Source organism: Emydura macquarii, unplaced genomic scaffold (assembly GCF_026122565.2).
Source record: "Emydura macquarii macquarii isolate MOO-44397 ecotype Brisbane River unplaced genomic scaffold, CSIRO-AGI_Emac_v2 contig_2699, whole genome shotgun sequence".
Taxonomy (NCBI): domain Eukaryota; kingdom Metazoa; phylum Chordata; order Testudines; family Chelidae; genus Emydura; species Emydura macquarii.
Window position 1 is genome coordinate 382,365 of NW_027132836.1, and position 21,014 is coordinate 403,378.

Consider the following 21,014-nt stretch of genomic DNA (forward strand, 5'->3'; position numbering starts at 1 on the left):
ACACACAGCCTCACAGCATGTTACCGCCTACACGGAATCATTTTAAAACATAATTAGTGTATAAAAAGCTGCTGGATGGGTTTTACCTTTCATGGGTTGGGATAAGTTTGTTTTAAAAAATTATATTGAACTTCACTCACCTCTCCAAACATTTTACTAAAATAACTTTAAACTGCTTCAGTTAGAGTGACACACATCTTGGCTATCAAAAGATAAGCAGAGCCAGGGCATAAGAAAGTGATAGTCATGGAGACCCTTGAACGGCTCTCACAAATGTTCTAAAAAACACTTTGATACAGCAGCTTTGCTAATAGTGTGATCCCTGCCATTGCTGCAGATACTAATGAGCTCCACTAGCAAGTTAATACTTCCAACTAAATCAATATGGAATTCATAATACCAAGTTTATGGCTGTATGAACAGGGGAGCAAGTTTACAATGTCATGATATTTATTACTATAGGACGAGCCAAGAGAAAAATCTTAAAGGAACAACTATGATGCAAAATGATTGCACCATCCTTGGTCTGGTGGCCGATTTTAAAAATTTAACTTTTTGGGGCAGGGACCCTTTCTTCACTCTTTAGTTCAGCACAGTGCAAGTTAACAAAATGTGAAAAGGATGTGGACATAAACAGTGAATTGATCTCAGGGCTTGTCTTCATGTACAGTACTACAGCTGCACTGCTGTAGCACTGTACATGAAGATACTACTACACTGATGGGTGACCTTCTCCTCGCGGCATAGTTAATCCACCTCCTAGAAGCAGCAGCTATGTACACTGAGGGTTAGATCAGTAGAATTACATCGCTCAGGTGTGAGAGTTTCACATATCCCCAAGTGATATAGCTGCACTGATACAGGTCTGTAGTGTAGACCCTGGCCTTAGTTTGCAGTAAGGCACCTGAGAGTCTCCTCTAGTCCCCATTTAAAAAGGAACCTCCAGAGCAGAGTATGTGGCTATAGACCAAATCACAAGCATCTTCAAAAGTTACTCTTATTAGTGAAAATGCAGAATAGGATTACCAAATTCATTATTAAAACAGAAGTCAGAACTTCTTAGTTCAAGACAGTTTCTCATTCAGTCTACCTTGGGACTTACCATAGATGTCCATGCTAGTGGGTGCTAAGTGCCTACCCAAATTATAAGGAACCCACACAAGACAAGGCTAGTGAGGTAATATCTTTTATGGGATCAACTTCTGCTTGTGAAAGACAAGCTTTTGAACTTACAAAGAGCTCTTCTTCAGGTATACACATGGTGTTAATCACTATGCTTTCTAGTAAGTGAAGCATATTTCAGTCCTACCTTCCATGAAGTTAGACCTATTCTGGTGACTAACACTAAAACTAACCTACAATAAGATAACCCATTCAATTAATGATTATAATACCTAAAAACTGGAAAAATTCCTTCTAACAATACCCATCAATCTACACTGAAACTTAACCCACTCTTGGTTATAAGCAACTCTGGAGATTACTGTAACAAATGAGAGTTTATTTTGTGCAGATTTAGGGTCATCATTTCCCATTTGTGCAGGTTCTCTTACAGGAACTAGGAAAAGTATTTAAATACTGGAAAATGGTGGTTACAAAACTGAACGTGTTGGGAGGTAAGTTCAGAGGCAGAGACAGTACTTGAAGTTACCTTCACATTAAATTTACTACTTTTCAAGAGGACAATATTCCACCGGAGGGAAGAAAGAATTTAAGTGCTATTACGCTATACTGGAAAACTCAAATCTGTTGCCATTTGTTTTGTGGCCTCCAGGGGAGGAATTAGGAAAAGAACAAAGGTTAGCCTAATTTGAGTCATAAGATATTCACTTCAGAAACTAAATATGGGATGGGAACAATTACATCACAGCTCAAATTTCACTGGACACCTTACCAATTCTGAAAGTATAACCAAAAAGTGAGTCTCTCCAATGTTGTTGTAGTTCATGAAGTGGTTATAGAAACAAAGCATCAAAGTTATCGTAATGCTGCTTCATAAAGTTTTGGCTGTTCTGCATCCAGTCTGAAGCTAAGTACAAGTTTTTAAAAACAGAACCAAAGGTTGGTGAGGTCAGCTAAATTCCATGGTTTGCCTAAAGCCATTAATTTTAGATTATGACATTCATCTGAACGCATTACTGTAAGGTCAACAGCCACTGTACTACAGTAAGTCAAAATTCTCCAGTAGTAAGTATGACAGCCTTTACTGTGATGTAAAATGTTAGTATCTTGAGTGGTTTACCATCAGAGGTACCCCATCATTTTTGTTAGTATGATAACAAATGTATGAAACCTGATGAAAATATGCTGAAAGCAGTAACTGTTGCATCCTTCCTGAAAAGAATGCTGTCTTATGACACTCTCCCCCCAGCCCCTGGGCATAAAAGTGCTGAGAATGCACTATTTCCTAGCTTCAACACTGAACAACAGGATATGACCCATTGTTCTTACAGCAGAGAGAAATTCCCATATCTCCACCACCAAAGAGTGGTTTATCTACAGGACTAGGAAGCCAAACAGTCCTGGGCACTGCAAGATCTGTAACAATTTTTGTTTTATAGAGGTTAAGATTCTAATTTTCCTAAGGAAATACAATAATTAGTCAGGATAACATTGTAAAGTTTTATACAGCCAATTCATATTGCAAGTTAGACCACAACACTGAAAACAGTGTACATGCTTAAGGAAGCCTTGCTGGCACTAGTTCATTTGGTGCAGCTCAAGTTGAGAGTTTCTTACTCCCTTTTTATGTTACAGAATGTTTAAGTAGCTATGATGGCATTTGCCAGAATGTAACTTTGGAGCAATTCTTGTTTAAAGAGCTAGATGATACACTGTTGTCTGTTACCAGTACAGTAAGAAACAGTTTTTGATATGCATAAGAGCATATCACCACTTTCAAAACACACTAGTGTTTTACTCATACAGAACCAACATTCCTGTGTTGCATTTACTGCTCTTCCACTAGAATCTGCATTTGGGAAAGTCATTTAGAAAAAGCCAAAGAACTTCAGAAGTTTTAAGAGCACTCACTTGCAGAGGTGAAGCTTCCTTGTGCTAGGAACATCTGAGCTGCCTCAGCAAGTCAGAAGGATTATCAGACCTCAAAACTAATTTAATGATATATCAAGACTCAAGTAACTCATCCAGTTTCTATATTAATGTTTGTAGGAAAGCAGGTTGTATTGGCTAAAACTTTACTGTTGGACTCTAGTAGGAAAACACTTTAAAGAGACAGTTGTGAAGTAGCCATTTACATGACTCAGCTCTATCCTTGTCAGTTTCAAGGCTCCCTTAAGTCCCTTTTAAGTTCACACAGCTATTATACAAGTTTGAGATCCTAAATACGATGACAAAACAGGAAATTCAAAGTCAAGACGTAGCTCATCCTACTATTGCAATTGTGATTGCTCCACTCCTACAGCCCCATATATGTAATATGGGAGCACCACAGTGGGAACAGAAGATTGCATTTCAACCTCAACTTATCCAGCCTGTGTTTAGTACATACAGCAGGCGTGGGTCATTTGAAATCCACATAACACACACTGAGGCCTTACACTAGCACTTATGCCAGCAAAACTTTTGTTGCTCAGGGGTGTGAAAAGACATGCCAAGCAACATACATTTTGCCAGTATAAGTGCTAGTGTGAACAGCGCTATGTCAGCAGGAGATACTTGCCCGCCAACACAGCTACTGCTGCTCATTTAGATGGTTTTATTATGTCGGCGGGAGAGCTCTCTCCTGTTGACACAATGCAGCTATACAAGTGCTTTTACAAGCTGTACAGCTGTGCCATTTTAAGTGTAGACTAGCCCTGGGACAGAACAGGTTTAGTCCTCTGCCCCCATTACTCAACTTTCTACCTGAAAAACTCCACACTGATCTGTAGCCTTCCTTCCCAACTGTATTGCTAAACATTCATCTATTTAAAACAGACAGTTTTGCTACATTACTCCATTACATAGCAGGTTATAATGTTTTGGAGATTAAGCTATACAAAGATTTTCAACTTTCAAAATGCTTATTTGACTGACATTAACAGGTAAAACTATTCCACTACATCAGAAACATACATGCACTAGATTCCAGTGCCTACTGTGTGTACTTATAAATCCACCTGCTAAAGTAATGAAAGTATTGAAAAAATTGCACCCATATTCAATAAGTGGTTTAACATGCTTTTCCCAAATAAGTCATATCTGTACTGGTCCCGTGCTACTTAGAAGGTAGCCTACAAAGTTTTGATCGATTCTGAGATCGAAGTATTAAGATGCTTAAAAGTGCAGAGCAAGTTCACATCTCAGGAGAACCTTCAAGTTGTAATTAGTTTTTTTAATTCAAACATTGGCATTTCAGGCCCAATTTTCAGATTTATAGCCAACAATCTGACAGCAGTAATGGGACTACAGCTGTAATATACAGTATGGTATCCTCACTTAACTAGTTAGTTGCATTACTTGAAAATAATGCTATATAGTTGGACCAGTTAGTTTAAAGATTCAGTAAATATTTAAACAAGTTTATTTTTCATCTTTAGAATCTGTTTATTAACAGATTATCTTGGGGCCAGTAGTTCTGAATGAGACATTTAAATATATGAAGATGTCAATCATCCTCCAAAACAGGTGACTTATTCTTAATCCCAGTCTTTAAAAGTTAAAGTGTTGAGTATTATTAATCCTGCATGTCCTTTACATTACTAACCAAATATCTAGTAGAGGAACATTCCTTAAGGTTTAATTATTTTCACTTTCCTTTGTAGACAGCCAAACTACAAACTGGAAACAATTATAGTTCTCTGAATGGTGAGACCAGTCATGTCACTGAAGGAAGCTTTGATAGATTCAAATACAGTGTACATGTTCATGCCCCCCTTCCCATTCACTACTCTTTCTAGTTCCTGCTAAATCAATTACAAACCTCATTGACTAATGACTTGGAGACCTACTACACTTTACTTGTTTTTACTCTGCAAATAAGATTAGGCAGAGTGTTCTGACAGTTATGTTTTAGATTGAACATTTAATAAGGTGCACAGTATATTTTTGTAATAAAGTCTTAGAAATAAAAAGCCTCACTACTGCAGTGATTCATCTGGAGACGCTGGGGGAGGCACCTGTTGGTATATAGTAGGGCCATGCTAATCTACACAATCACCAACATCAGTCAGAAGTAATACAGCAAGAAGCTCATTTTAATATTGTGTACAGGTAACTTACACCATAAAGCAATTTGATCATTAGTTTTATTACTGATAAATCTCAGGGTCATTTAAAACCCAACTCCGATTTAATCGTTGCTGGTTGCTAATCCATTGGCATAGCTAGAAAACAAAATTACACTTTCAGAAATGGGCAGAACATGCTTCAATGAATTATCAGACACTGCAAGTATGCAGATGTTTGATAGTACAGAAGTGTCTAGATCAATGACCACAGCATTCTGTTACTTAAGTTTTTGTTTCTTCAGAGTTCAGGACCTGGCTATTGTTTTCAGATACTAAAGTTCTACCAGAAAACAAAGTCGTAAGTCCCTTGCACATAAATGTTTCTGCAAGTTATTTTCATCTAAAATACTCTACAGGGTATAAGAAATTAGGCCATGCACATTAAATGCTCATGAAGCCATTCATTTCACCCCACAGTTAACAATACTGTAGTCCTAAGGGAAACTACTACAAAAATTGCTCTCAATAATACAAGTAGCCACTGATGTGAACATTTGTAATTCACTATGAGCCGTTATTCTGACAGTATTCTCTGGGAGGAAATGACCCCAATACCACAAGCCTTTGTAGGAAGTATTAAAGCAGCACTACTAGTATACTTACCACTGTGTAGATTACTACTACTTATCCAGGCTAGGGAAAGGAGGCATTAATAGTAGTCATTCTACATTAGGCTAGTACTAGCACCCAGATTTTCAAGAGCACTCTGTATTTTGAGTGCTGAACTCTTTTTAAAGATTTAGCCCTAGATGTCTATCAAATTCCTTGTTAAATCATAGTCAAACATTCTCACAGCAAAGGCAATTTTTAAAGTCTCCTCTAAAAAAGATTTTAATCACCTAAAATCAGTAACAGTTTGATGGGGAGAAAAGATTTGAATAGTTTCAACAGGACAGGCATATAGGATTTTAACCTGTTTAATTGAAAGCCTTAGGATTTCTATTAAGTCAATGAGTATGTCATAAGGTATAACCTGTATTCACAGTGCATTAGTTCATTTGTAAAGAACATACTATACATTTATCTTTGTTCCACTACAGTGGGGGCCATTTGATAGCTGCCCATGAGAGCTCCAGGAATAGGGCTAAGTAGAGTCTCTTGATGCATACTGAACCCAGAACATTTCACTTTGTTGGTTTCTACACTTGAAAAGTTTCTGCATGCAAGATATAGGTTAGTGAAACTTAACTCATTAGAAGACCCATGAAATTAATGCTTGCCATCTGTATAGCCAGTCTCGCAAGCTGTAAAGGAAGGACTGTTAAATTAGTTTTCACATCCACAATGAAATCTTTGAACTGTAATATGTCCACCCAGAAAGTCATAATTATAATGTATTAATCAGTTTGCAGATAATGTCCTCCAAATGCCTTTTGGCTTCTAAACAGATATATTTATTCCTTCAACAACGGACTGCCTCAGAAGCAATCAATGGTCTTGTCCGATCCACACCCGCTAGTCAGACATACTACTGGAAGCAGCCATCTTAATTTTCAGCAAATGCTCATTCTCTAATGAAAATCAGAATCAGAATATTGCTTCATAGTGTATGGGGATACTTGCTAAATGGGGATTAGGCTGCATCTGAAAATTTATCATCTTCAGACATACTTGAAACTACTCTGTTACTTCTGAATTGGGTGGTTGTTCTATCCAGATCCATGGTACTAACCACCATAAAGGCAGGTATGCTATATATTTTGAAGCTTTACAAGTGGATTTTGCTACTCTGTTACCAGAGCCACATTGCCAAAAGTTGTTTCCAACAACATGCTTTCCTACTGTATCGTAACTAGAAAGCTTTCTACCTCTTCCCACAGGTATTTTTAGATCAAGTGGCTTTTGAATTTTTTTTGATTCATCAAATTCGTACAAGTATTTTAGTAAGTGAAAGATGGTGTTTAGAGACTGCATCCATTAAAATTGCTTGAAGGTCACACCTGGGAATATGTGGGGGCAACTTTACTTAAGGAATTTTGCTTCTAGAGTTTGCGAACACTATTTGCAAACCACTCAACACTAAAACAACAGGTTTCAGGAACTCCTTTGATGTTTTGGCTCCTGTTGCAAAGTTTATTCGTTAAGTGTAGAATAAGAAACCCACAATAAGTACAATACAAAGCAACTCAACTGTAAATTTTGGGAAGTGTTTTTAGATTGATATTACAGGAACAACATTTGAAGTTTGGGAATGAGGAAATTAAACAGCTACAGGCAAACCATTCAATAGTATCTCATACAAGAAGCCTTGTGTATGCAGATAGTATGGCTAGCTATTCAACTGAGTGCACAAATGCAGTTTGCAAGTAGAATTGTAGAAGCGGTCAGACCAGAGATAATATATTTAAGGAAGGGGACCAATTTTTAGACTGAACACTTCAGCTCTAGACTATTATACTGGCATGAAACCCCGTTAAGAGTTCTTAACATGAGCAGGTAGGTTTCATTTGTCACTATAGTGTGACAGTGGTTCACATGCAGAGTTCGCATCTTAAATAAATAATGTATTGTAGATCAGTTTTCCACACTAGCTTAATACAGGCTGACCTACCTGACACAAGAGCAGTTATACCAACTTGTTTATTCACAGTCTTTCCTACATATTGAGTTTGAACCAATCCAAATCACTTAGTGACATTTTTGCCTTTAATTAGAAATACAGTTCTACTGATAAAAGAGTATTTTAAAATTAAGTATAGTGTATAACTAAGATGCACACTCAATGATTAAATTGTGTCTTGACTTAGTCCATGAGATTGCACAGGACAAATTTTTTTTTTTTTTTTTTTTTTTTAAAAGATAAAACAATCAGAAAGAGTTCTCAACTTGTTCACTTGGAATTTGAGTGCACTTTGATTAGACACTTTCATTGTTTCCCCATTTTTGTTTTTTTGCTGTGTAAAATCACTTTCAGATAGGAAACTGACTGTAAAACCACAAATTAGAGGTACTTGGGGACATTCTTAAGCTGAGAAGGCTTCAGTTGTCCTTTGAAAATATCCTTAGAAATGAAGCAAGTGTAGTCAGTTCCAGTTCTGACTGAATCAATTACTTTAAAAAAAAAAAAAAAAAAAAAAAAAAAGGTGGTGGTGGTGGGAGGGGGGGAGACAGCTCTCTCCATATCCCAAACTAAGCCAACACATACAAGAAGTTTCCTTCCATTTAAGGAACAGCCCAGTTATGAGGAAGACCTCCACAAAAAGATTCATAAGGCTTCAGAAAGCTATTGCAGTGCAAGGGTGCTAGTTCAGTCATTGGGAAGAGAGAGCACCATACAAGACAAATCTTCCAAAAATATTTTGTTGAATAGCATAATTTTGTGCAGTGTCCTTCACAAATTCTTTCACATGAAGACAGTTTACTGCAAAGCGGGGGTGGGGGGAGTCAGACCTAGAATAATTACACAATGGGATTCTCCCTAGGCCCCTCCCCACATTCTGTTACCCCAGACCTTTTTTTTTTTATTATTAGTATTAAGTGTTAGCATGTAGATTTCAGTGCCAGGCTACATGCTAAATTCTCAGTTCTTTAGAATACTGAGTGTGCTATCAATAGCACACAGCCTTAATATTGTGAAGAGATACTTCTGTTCTTTAAGAGACCCTCTAACCTGGAGAGAGTACTTTTTTAGTACACTTTGAAGCTACTGCTGGGTTAAGAAATCAGACAGAAAACCACATGTAAAAAGTTATTTGTCACCTCTGACACTATACTAACATGGAGGAAAACAGACTATGCATTTATGGGACTACACTGCCACAGCTATATGCTGCAGAACTTCCATGTTATTGCTAATTGCAAAGTTCCTCCTGACACCAGAGGTTAGAAGCTAGTTCTCTGCAAGGAAACGAGTAATGCACTACTGCAATGAGTGAGGTCTTCACCTCAAGGTGTAACATCACCGCTATGCCAGGATAACTTTGCCACCTATTTCTCACATCTAAATAGACAGCAACATCAATTTAAAGCTTATTTGTAGTTTGTCATTATGTTGTAAAGCTCCTCCAAGACACAGTTTAGCAGTTTTACTTGGTTTGACCCAGGGAGACTTGCTTCTAATATGGAAAGAGGAACTAAGGCAGAGGGAACTTCTCAGTTTACCCCTCCCACGACACTGCACCGCCCAGCAGGTGCTACTATAAACCGAGACCCAGCCTCACCCACACAAGAGGCTGAAGTGCACTACTTCATACAGAGAAAACGAGGCACTAGAAGAGAACCGCAGTGAGGAGGACACGGACGGCTCCATTTCCGTGGGGTCTTTAAGCACAGGCTGGACCTTGGCTTCCAAGCGATTTTGACGGCACTGAAACCATGTACTTCGCTTAACATTAACGGCAACAGGCTCCAGAGAGAAACAGCCCACTGGAAAGGGGTCTGACCCCCAGGTGCTAAAAGCTGGTCTGGAGGGAAGGGACAAACTAAGGAGATACAATGGTAGAGCCAGCGTCCCCCGTGCGCCAGTACAGCCCTTCCCTGTGCAGGGGGAGTCCGGGCAGCCGTACAGCCAGGAGGCGCCCCTCGCCCCATTCACACACAGCCCAGGGAAAGCTGCCCCCGGGAGCACCAGGCGGGCTGGTGCCACAGGAGGGTGGGAGGAGGCGGGCGGGCGGGCTCTGCCGTCCGGGGGCTGGGTGAGCCGTGCCCAGGGGCGGCAGCAGCCGCCCTCCCACGCCGCTGCAGGTGCGCCTGGAAGCCGAGGGAGCGCTGGGGCTAGCGGGGGAGGGAGGGAGGGGAGGCCGGACCGTGTCCCTGACAGAAGCAGGGCGGAATGCGGCGCCCCACAGAGAGGGGCCTCCCGCCCTCCCCTTGCCAGGGAGAGCCGAGCCGAGCCGTGCCGTAGGGGGTGCCCGTGTCCCGGGCTGCCCCACACCCTCCGCCGCCCGCGCTCCCCACAGGTACCCCTCGCCCCGCAGGGCCGGGCCCCTACCTGGAGATGCTCCTGGAAACGGATGGGCAGAATCTGGGCCATGGCGGCGGCAGCGGCGGCCGGTGGGGGCTCCAGCCCGAGAGCGGAGCGGGGTGTCTCCTCAAGGGGCTCCGGGGCGAAGGAAGGCCGCGGCGCAGAACCGCAATGGCGGAACAGGCCGGGAAGAGAGCGAGCGCGAGCGACAGAGCCGTTCGATCCGGAAACGGCCCCCGCCGGCGGAGCAATACAGCCACTGAGGCAGCCACCTCCTCACCTGCCGGGACCCCGCATTAACTGCGCCGGCCAGGCGGAAGAATCCTGAGGATGGCGGTGAACAGACACCGGAGTATCCAATGGGAACGGCGGAGGGATCCCCCTACCGGAAGGGACTATTTCAGGACTCATCACTCTTCCCTCCCCTCGGCCCGTTTTTTTTTTTTTTTTTTTTTTTCTGCCACATCATGCGACTGGGGCGCGTCTGCGTCATTTCCGTGCCGCGCTCCACGGCGGGTACCCTGGTCACGTGATGAGGGGGAGGGCGCCGCCGCCGCCGCCGCCGCCGGTGGGCAAGGTGACTCGGCTGCGAGGGACGCCCGTGCTATCGTAGCGCCACGCGCCCGCTTGGCGCCGGCCGCGCCTGCCTGCGGGAAGCGCGGAGAGCGGGGTTCGAATCCCGCCTCTGGCGTTCACCTCACCCTCGTGGGCCGACAGTGGCCCGTCCCTTGTAAAGGGGCTTTGCATAGCCGGGCTTGGCTCCTCTTCCACATGGCGCCGTGAGGAGCCTTATTAGAGCCATGCCTGTAACACCAGCTCTTCAGGTCTGCTCCTGGGTGTAACCTCCGCCCCTTCCAGAGGGTTCATGCATTTATTTATTTATCCTGCAGTGCAGGAAGGGCCGCATGTTCTGTTCAGGCCACATGGCATTACATCCAATGCAGCACCTCCCAAACTGCCCAGCCCTGCGCTATCGCCCACCCAGAAACTCCGGAGTCAGGCCCCAAGCCATGGGTCTGGATTAAAAACATAGGTATATGTAATAATACGGTGGGAATTCTTACTTTCTTTTTGGTTCTTTGATATTTAGGGTTCATATTTTTTAAGCTTTCCCTCAGTCAGGAGGGCTAGCAATTTACCTGTTTTAAAAAAATGAAAACGGAGATTCTCACATAATCACACATCTCCATAAAAAACACCAACCATCCCACAAATGGGCAGCGCTGAGAGAGAGCTCCCATGCCGGCCAGTCCTGGATCCCGTCTCAAACGGCCAGGACCAAAACTTCAAGGGGAGTGCACAAATGGCAATTTTTGAGAGAGCCCCATTTTCCCATCCTGGCTTCTCAGTCAGAGGTCTAAGGCTGCCTGGAGTATGGGGTTGTGTCCCTGACTATCGTGGCTAATAGCCATTGTTGGACCTATCTTCCATGAATTTACCTAGGTCTTCTTTCAATCCAGTTATACTTTTGCACATCACAACATTGCATGGTAGTGAGTTCCACAGGTTAATTATGCATTATAAGAAAAAGTACTTCCTCTTGCTTATATTACACCTCCTGCCTATTCATTTAATTGGGTGACTCCTGCTTTTTGTATTGTGGGAAAGGAAGAACAACACTTTTCTGTTCACTTTGTCCACACCACTCATAATTTTATAAACATTTACCCTTCTGTTGTTGGTTGCATGTGTGTGTGTGTGTGTGCGCTCTCTCTGTGTCCTGCACCAGCTCTGCACAGATAGCTGATGCAGCAAGCTTGCATCCAACTGCCCAAGAAGACCACAGACTCAGTTCAGTGGCAAAGGTGCTCAGCCAGGTTTATTGCCAAGAAAGCATGGTACTAGCTCCCCGGATCCACGTCTACAGTTAGACTAGCACATGTATTCCCATGAGGATGGACCAGCTCAGTGAGCGGTGGGACTGTTTGCTCTCCCCCTCAGCCAGACAGACACACTCCCTCAGTGACTCCTCTTTTACACACTGATACAAACAAGTCACGTGTTGCCCCTCTCAGATGGCTATCACTCTTTACCTTGTACCTGTTGGTTCAATCAAAACAGCTCTATCCATCACCCTGTCATTCTCACCTTATCTTTAGGAGGGGTCAGTGTGTTCCTGTAACATCTTCAGGGAGTGAGTTTATACATAACTTGATATCGGCGTGTTCTAGGACTCTCCTGGAATGTGTTTACGAGTTTATCTAGTACCTAGGAGCACTTTTTCTCTAATCTTACCATTTTAAGTCAATCTCCTATTTTTTTGGTGGAGGGCTGACTTGTGATTTTTGAACACTGTGACCAACCCCAAATGAGGCCTACATTGTTATGAGATTTAGCTAATGAATGGGTGTAAAGCACTTTAAGATCCTTGGGCGATAGCCAGTGCTACACATATGCACAGCATTAGTATTATTTATTGTTTTTGGAAGGCCTTACCAATATGAATAATTGGACACTGGGTACATTGTCCTGAACCAATAGCAGCTTCCCATCCAAAACAAAAAACCCCACCCAGAACTAGCCCTAACCCTAGCTTTTGTGCAGCCCTATGTGAAAGAAAATGTAAGGTACCAACTAGCACCTCCATGTACACATGATATTTCACAACCACCTTTTTCTATCTGCTGCAAACTCCTCAGGCTATGGTAATCCCACTTCAACACTTTGTCTGGCAACACCCCTACCTTCCCAAATATGGATGCTAGGATAAGATGGTTGAGGAAGAAATAAATCCTATAACCTGAACTGAAAGAGAGCACTAGACAACAGAACAAGTAAAGTTGATTGCTAATTAGCTATACTATAAGTGGGTTGCAGGTTAGGGCATCTGGGTGTACACTATGGGCTAGATTTACAAAGATATTTATGCATTGTGACACCTATATCCTAGGTGCCTGCTGCCTAGTGGAATTCAATCCCGAGTTAGGCACACAGGCTCTCCATGTATTGTATGGAAAGAACTGGCAGAAAGAGATTTCCATCAAGCTGAGCAAGGTGCCACCTACACTAGCAAGAAGTGAAATTCAGAGGAAAGGGATGGAGCTTTGGTCAAGATCCTCAAAGAAATGTAGGCAGCTAACTCCTTTTGATCTGGGCCTTAGGTACCTGACTGATGGGCTGGAGAAAGGGTCTTCCCTCTGTTTGGGATTCTCAGGGATGAATCCTCTTCTGGAGTTAGGGCCTTGAGCCAGATCAACCCTTTTTCATGAAAAACCAGACACAGACCCCTCTTATAGCTAATAGGTAGGTAGTCAGGGCACTCATCTGGGAGGTAGAAGATCCAGGTTCAAATTCCTGTTCTCCCACTGTAAAGATTTGAACTTGCATCTCCCATATCCTAGGAAGTACCCTAACCGCCAGACTGTTAGACAGTGTGGGGAACAGACTCTCTGAATCTCTGCTTTTGAAGTTGTTCTGCTTTGTATAAATAATTAAATATCCATTGGGCCAGAGAAAGAGATTGATGCTGTAAGACAGCAGCAAAGCGCCCCCCAGGGATGTGGGAGACTTGAGTTCAAATCCCTGTGCATAAGCAGGCAGAGTAGGGATTCAAACCTATGGATGCCACCTCTCTGGTGAGTGCCCTCACTACCCGGCTATTGGGTATTCCCAGCACACTCTCACACTTGCTGCCTTTTGGGCAGGACCCACGCCTGTAGGTTTGCTTTGAGCACACCTAGAGGTTTGGGACCTGCTCCCAAGATAGGGGGAGAACCAGTTTGAGAATCCCACTTTGAGACCACTGGGTCTTTGGCTTGTGCTAGGGCTGTAAGCAGCTAATTAGCTGTAGAGTGGTGTTGGGACTCAGCCTCCTTTATACACACCCACCAGTGGAGACTGATATGGGGTTAGAGAGCAGCTGCCCAGCGGTTGTGAGAACCTACGTGTTGGACTTCAATACCTTCCTGAATCAGGCCCTCTGTGACAACATAGGTGGCACAAACCACCAATGCCCAACGTCCTTACAGTCTAAAAACTTACATCTTGCTGAGCATGTCATCAAGGCCCCAGGCGGTCACGGGGGTTGACAGCACTCATCAAGCCCCGGGAAGTAGTCAGCACCTTGCAGAAATAGGTGCAGCACATTAGTGTGAGGGGCTGCATGAAACACAGTTATGGGTTGAGTTAAAACCTCACTGATATTGGGTGTGAACATGCCCATTAATTAATACAACTGTCAGGATAAGTTAATCAGAAGCCCCTCACCTCAGACAGAAGGGGGTTGGCTACCACTGGCTGGGCAAGGCCCGAGGGCTTTTGCTGATTATGGGTATAGGTATAGCAAGGTGGGCTGTGTAGAGGGATGGGGGGGGGGTGTATATAAAACTCAGAAACTGGGCCGGAGGCAAAATGCAAGAAAGCCAAGCAATAGCCTCTCAGCACACGGTGATCCTGGAAAGAGCATGGGTGGGTCTATTTAGTAAAGAGGCTTAGAGCTGTAAGCTAAGAAACTGCTCTTCTTGGTCTTGGTTCTTCCTGCACCCAGAGAAGCAGCAGTTTGTATTCCTTGTAAATGAACAAGCTGGCACCCAAGAAAATACTAGACTCCGTCTATTTCTATTTCCAACAGGAACATCGCCCCTGCTCTAAACTTCGACTAGCCCCGCTGAAAAGGGCCAGTACTACCCCGCTCTACAGAAAGAATGCACACTGTGGCTTTAGTGAAATGCTTGAAAGCTCCCCCCAGGCTGACATCCCGGATCAAAGTCTTCCTGCTGAAGAATGAGCGAAGGCTGTACCCTGACTGAGCACACTGGCTTGTGTGAATCTGAAACCAGGGGGTGAGCAGTGCCCACACTTTGGAGAGACTGAATGTGAAAGTCATTCTTTGAAGAAAAAGACGAGGAGTAGCCTCTTAAAGGCCACTTCGGTCTCAGCTACACAGGAAAATGTCAAAATTAAAGAAAATAAGTTACCTGCTCTACCAGGAAATCAGACCATTATACTTGCAAGAGATAGCCTCACTTACGTCCTAGGCCCTATGAGATAGAATGTAGAGAGGGGGAGCTTTAGATTGTGATAAAAAAATACTTTCACAAGAAAAAACATTGTCTTGTTCAGGGATAGCCACAGTGCGTTGCACAGATCACACATAGCCCTCCAACACTCATCATAGGACCTGTTCCCCATGGTGTAATTCAGCACAAAGTACATAGCCGCAGTAATAATTAGACAGGTCAGCACCTGCTCCCATCTGACTTTTGTTCTTTTCACCTCCTGCAATATCTTTTTCTTTGTATAAAAAAAGTCTTCATTTAGGGAGGAAAAAAAAGGAGGAAGAAGGTCCATGAGGCGCACTCTCCATCTGTAGAGAAGGATTCTTCCTCTGTGGCATTTCTCTTTACTGTTTTAAGCAGGAGATGGCTGCTATTCTAGCGCCTCAAGATCTTTTAATGACATTAGCTTGTGTGCCAGGAATTTTAAGATTTGCTTCCCTAATCCGCTTTCACACCCTGTAAGGCATACATTTTCTAGGCCCTTTTCTTTACAAATCAAGTGTTTCTCCTTTGTCATTGCATCAGAGCACAAGCCAACAATTTCTAATGTGTTTCAGGAGCTTATTCAATAAATTGAATCCTCATCCACAAGCTGCTAAGAACTTCAGAGTCTAATCAATATTTTTCTCTCTCAGAGGGAGATCCCTCCAACAAGTTCACCAATGTGTGCTCCATACAGATGAGCTTGCTTGCTTGATTCTGACCCCATTCTTCTTTCCACTTCAGATTAGGAAAACAAACCTGTTGCACACACTTCACTGAATATAAAGTTTTAATTTACAGTGTATACATTAGTAGTGCCTCATAACAAGCAGGAAAAGGCTCAAAATACAATCTGCTACAGGGGGGTGGGGGGGGTGGGGTGTGTGTGTGTGTGTGTGTGTGTGTGTGTGTGTGTGTAAGATGATCTTTCATCTCTTTCCTTCAGAAAAATACATGTGCCAGGATCTTTTTTTGAAGTATAAAAAGTCATACAAAAATGAATAAAGTATTCCAAGCTTTCAGGAGTCCCCTACAGGGGACAGCCTACAAGGCTTACCAGAGGAATTTTTAATAAAACATTGTTAGTTGATGCAGTGGCGATAAGGAAAATGATTTCAAACTTTACCCAGCTCCTCGCTATAGTAACATTTAAAAAAAAAACAAAAAAATCCTCTCATAACCTAACCCCATAAAAACATAAGACACTGAGTTAGATCTGTTAGACCCTCTTTCATTTACTCTATTTGTTTAGTTACAGCAGTACATATGGTATGTAAGATCTTCTGATAAAGGACCATATGTGCTGTAATGTACTGGTTAAAGTGAGTAAATTAAGGACACCCTGGCAGACTTAATTCATATTTTCCTTATGCTGCGGGCTTATGTTGCAGTGATACTTTCTTGGTATAGTTTGTTTGGCCTTAAATTCACAATTTCAAGCCTGTTTGTCAGAACTACAGTATAATTTACTAAGTTAAAAAGAATTAAACAAGAGAGGAGGCTCAGTATAACCTTATATGTTTAGTTAGAATGATGAGAAATTAAGTGAAGTGTAGCTCCTCAGTTAAATTTTTTAAACAAATACTTTTGCCATAACAAGAAACCAATTGGTTCATATTTGTTTAGGACTTTGTTCTGCAAAATCTGGGATCGCTTCATTGCTACTAATGAAGTCAAAGGAAATCTCAGCATAATTATATGTCAGGAGGGACATGGGCCCTGAGTAGGAGTGTGTGTTATACCTCCAAATGTCAGACTCGGTACACGGTAGAGACATCATCTTAAATGACACTGCAAGTGCATTAACATTCAAACAATATGGTACTGGGTTGCAGGCCCCTTGCAAAAGCAGGGAAAAACATATAAAATGAGTGAGAAAGAGTGCTGGCTGGTAAAAAACAGACTTTGAAGTAAAGACTGTGAAAGAACAAAACACTCTTCTATTTGAATACACGGTAAAACACAACAAAGCAAGAAACTTAAGACATACTACTGCTTACACTGATCTCACCCAAGAATTTTTTGATTCACTCATCCCCATAAGATAGGCATTCATCTTGAAGCCACCTCTGCATTTGATATACACAAAGAATTAAAGAAGTGGGCAGCACTGAATCTCACATTGCTAGGGGCTATGTGACAAACTTACACAGTATCTGCAGACATCAGCCTTTGTTCCTGTTATTACTATTAATATCTTTGATGTAACCTTAGCTAAGCCTCTTACAGTCTTGCAAGTTAACATTGTCCATTGCAGAGTAGCAGAGAGAATACTCTGCAGCCTTTGTAGCTCATAAGCTCCTTGATGAAGGGATGCTTCCTGCTCTGTTTGGAAAACCACCATCCATGATGGGACCTGCCGGTAATACAGAATTTTAATATTAATCACAAACTGCAGTCCAGTGTATACTAGACGCACTGCTTTTTATGCAGGATAAGACAGTGTTTTCCTGCAGACTCATCCAAATTAGTATCCTGCAGGATTGAGAGCTTACTTCCTAATGCTAGTCTAAAGGCCTAAAAGTATTATACAACTCACACACAAGCTTTTATTTCCACAACCTGCATCAAGTGTACCCCTTCAGAACATAGCGCCAAGGGCCCGTTCTAAGGCCGCACGGTTCCAATTGTGTCATCTTGTCAGTGAGGGGTGCTGTATTAGCACTAACAGCAAAACAGGCTTACATATGAGAAAAGCTAAGCAGTTGTATCTCCCATTAAAGAGCACAGGAGATGGAGTTGCTCAGTACAGCTCTGACACCAACAGGAGTTTTGCGGTTGATTTCTATGGGAGTAGAATGAAGACTCTTTGTAAAGAAGCAGTCTGGGGTTTGTGTAAGTTTTTGAGGGTTAGGGCTCTCTTTTTGTTCGGTGGCTATACGCCACCTAGCAGACTGGACTTCTAGGCACTGTGATAATAGAAATAAACAAACAGTGCAAAATGTCTCACCAATTAGCAAAGAGGGTAGGCAGAGGAGAGCACAGCTGTACACTACCTACCAATGAAAACCACAAGAAGCATGAGCTCAGAAGCAGGAATGTTCAGTTATTGTTTTTGGACTTGATTACCTGCAATAGTGGTTTTATACAAAGTTCATTATTTAAACCGAGAATCAAATATAAACTCAGCTCATATAACAGAGAGGAAGATATGGTTCCTTTCCTCTGGCACTTGCTATCTAAACAATTTAAAGATACATTATAGGATTAATGTCAGAGAAGGAAGCCATGTATTTTTTGAAAGCTTGTCCACCGTGTTCTTTCACACGAGCTACAGAGACAGCTGCTAGTGACTGTCACTCAGTCCTGACCTGTGGCAGTGCAGGTTGGTCATATTATGAACTGGTGCATAAAGGTGGCAGCCACATGAATGTGACTTTTGTGTATGCATCTCAATATCTAACCGATTTGTATATATTTTCAAATGAAGGTTTTGATGCTGAGTCCAGCCCCATTGTTGTCTTGAAGAAAGGTCACACACCCCTTGTAGCTTTCTTCTCTGAGCAACTTAACCTCAGCATAGAAATGTTATACTCTTCCTAATGCTCTATACTAAGCCTCAGCACAGACTGGATGACAAATATTAGAAGGTAAGCAAGCATCTACAAGAGGAGCATCTTTCCATGGTTATCCTGGACTCAAGAGAGTAGTCAGCATCTTTTTTTACCCCATAAATGCTTCTCAGAAACCATCATCATTTAAAAAACATTCTAATTTTGAATTAGACAGCTCTGAGGAGGAGGTGGCCTGTTGGTGGATTGTGGGATGTAACCATCTGGAAAGGAGAAATGGACAGACTGCTGTTTCTTTGCCAATTGGATGATAACAGTGCAGAGCAACTTACCTATGACAAACAGACCACGCTTTGATAGTAAGAACTCAATCATCCATTTACAAAATTATTTTCATCCAAATGAGACATTTTAATGCCAAAGCAATCACTGTGCATGGTACAGCTAAATACAGAGCAAATAATAATCCTGCATGAGGCAAAGCGTAAGTAAATGACATCAGCCTTTTGAATCTGGATTCTTATGCACATGCAGAACTATACAACTTAAAAATGGTAAATATACATCATTCAGGAAAATAATCACCCCCTAGGTCCTGTAAGACACCAATCTACAAAAGGAACTAAAATAAATTATATATATATTTTTAAAAGATGTAACACTGGAGAGCTGCACTTGATTTCAAAAGGTTTTCAAGAAAATGTGACTAAACATTGCATTGACACAATGCCCATTTCTATAGGCCAACTCCAATTCCAACTGAGTGACACAGAACAGGAGCAGGCTGTAAATACTGCCTCCTCAGCCACATTTGTTGTGCATATGTTACTGCCTATGACACATAGCAATGAAAGTTCAGTTCATTAACCTTTCCTCGCTGTCTGTCACAAAAACAGCACGGAAGGTCAAGCAGACAGACTCCAAGTGAACTGGCAGCTTCTTTAGTTCTCACCTTTTTTGGGGGGAGGATTATGCTGCAAGTCTATCAACAAGCAATTGCACTGAATGCCTTTGCTAGAGTACTCATCACCATGCTAGCCCATCTCCTTCAGTGGGGCATCTATACACTGTGCCCTTTGCTGTTTTCTCTGGAGGTAACGCAGTCGGGCATCCTGTATTGATTTATCATCATTCCTTTTCTCCATCTTCTTTGCAGAGTTGTCTTTTATTCCTTCTACAGAAAAACAAAAATGTACAATTCTGTGTCATAAATGCTACTTTCCCCCCCAACTTCGCATTCATAGGGTTAGTTGATCAACTAAGACCAACAGAAACTCAAATTTTTCAAGTGCCAATGGATAATCCAATGACCTCCAGAAGAGACCAATTGTTTGCAAAGTAACTAGGACGTCCTTTCTCTGGAAAAACTGAGCAGTTTCAGCAAAGACAAATATATAGCATATCCAGCTACACTTCAGAAGTTATAGCAAAATCTGCACCCTCAACACTCGTGTCAATATTTACACTTGCAATCACCCCTAGCATACATCTGGACCATGTTTGTTTTACTATAACTGAGCCTTTGGACCTCAAATTCTATGCATTTGTTACTTTTCTATGCTACCTCTGCCATTATGGGAAAAATACAACAGGCTTGGGGAAAAAAATGGCTTTCTGAACTTTCTTGAAAAGAGAAAAAAAAAAAAGGAGGTAAGGATGTGCCAGGACTTCTCTACTAGAAATTCAAATTCTCTCCTGCTCCCACTGAACTGTCTCAGATCCTGGCAGTGGATGAATTCACCTCCCTGACTGTATTAGAGAAACAGGAATTATTTGTCATAACATTAAAAGATTTTGTTGTGAAAGAAGAAAGGGCCCATACTCCTTCTAATTTAATAGTGGGGATATCCCTTCCTAGCAGTATATCTGGGAAAAGAAATTCTGATTCATATTTCCATTTCTTTTTACAATGACTCTTAATAAAGGAATGTACTGATGGCAAAACATGCTAACTTGAAAACTGAAGTTCCCTATTTATCCACAGGTCAGGTACAGCACAGGCAGTGATAGTTCACGATTCTCTCACAATGCCCTGCCAATCTCTCTCAAGTTAAGAGTTTGGAAGGGACAGCTGAGGGGTGAAAGGGCACTTTGAGTATTTGGCCTCTCTACTCACAAAAGAGAATGTCAAGCTGCTGAATCTGTTAATATGCACCAGTTTAATTAAAATAGGCCATTAATTTTAAATCATCAGCTGTTAAACATTGCTGCATGTTATTTTGCTGACAATGAATTTGTGATGACCTCCCCCACTACCACCCCTTTTTCCTTCCCGTGTGTAATATTATAACTCTTGGAATGTCTCTCTGACAATATCAGGTTAGCAAATAATTATATATTCTACCAGTAGGGGAAATACCCTTCCCAAACCTTAAGTAACTTGTGAAAA

General features: G+C 42.0%; 2 protein-coding genes across 7 annotated transcripts in view; both read right to left on the reverse strand.

The window, feature by feature from the left end:
• CLTC (clathrin heavy chain) overlaps positions 1 to 10,480 on the reverse strand; it is a 55,390-nt gene extending 44,910 nt beyond the window's left edge. The window contains exon 1 of one of the 2 annotated variants that reach the window (XM_067565757.1): positions 10,162 to 10,480. In XM_067565757.1, the coding sequence (XP_067421858.1) occupies positions 10,162 to 10,203 (42 nt within the window). In that variant the 5' untranslated portion in view covers positions 10,204 to 10,480. The remainder of the gene's footprint in view (positions 1 to 10,161) is intronic. The other variant, XM_067565758.1, reaches the window with a different exon arrangement.
• A 4,432-nt stretch (positions 10,481 to 14,912) lies between these two features.
• DHX40 (DEAH-box helicase 40) overlaps positions 14,913 to 21,014 on the reverse strand; it is a 47,710-nt gene continuing 41,608 nt past the window's right edge. For 3 of the 5 annotated variants that reach the window (XM_067565759.1, XM_067565760.1, XM_067565761.1), the window contains one exon: positions 19,231 to 19,799. In XM_067565759.1, the coding sequence (XP_067421860.1) occupies positions 19,660 to 19,799 (140 nt within the window). In that variant the 3' untranslated portion in view covers positions 19,231 to 19,659. Of the gene's footprint in view, positions 15,114 to 15,997; positions 17,470 to 19,230; positions 19,800 to 21,014 lie in introns of those variants that run through there. The other 2 variants (XR_010923200.1, XR_010923199.1) reach the window with 2 other exon arrangements.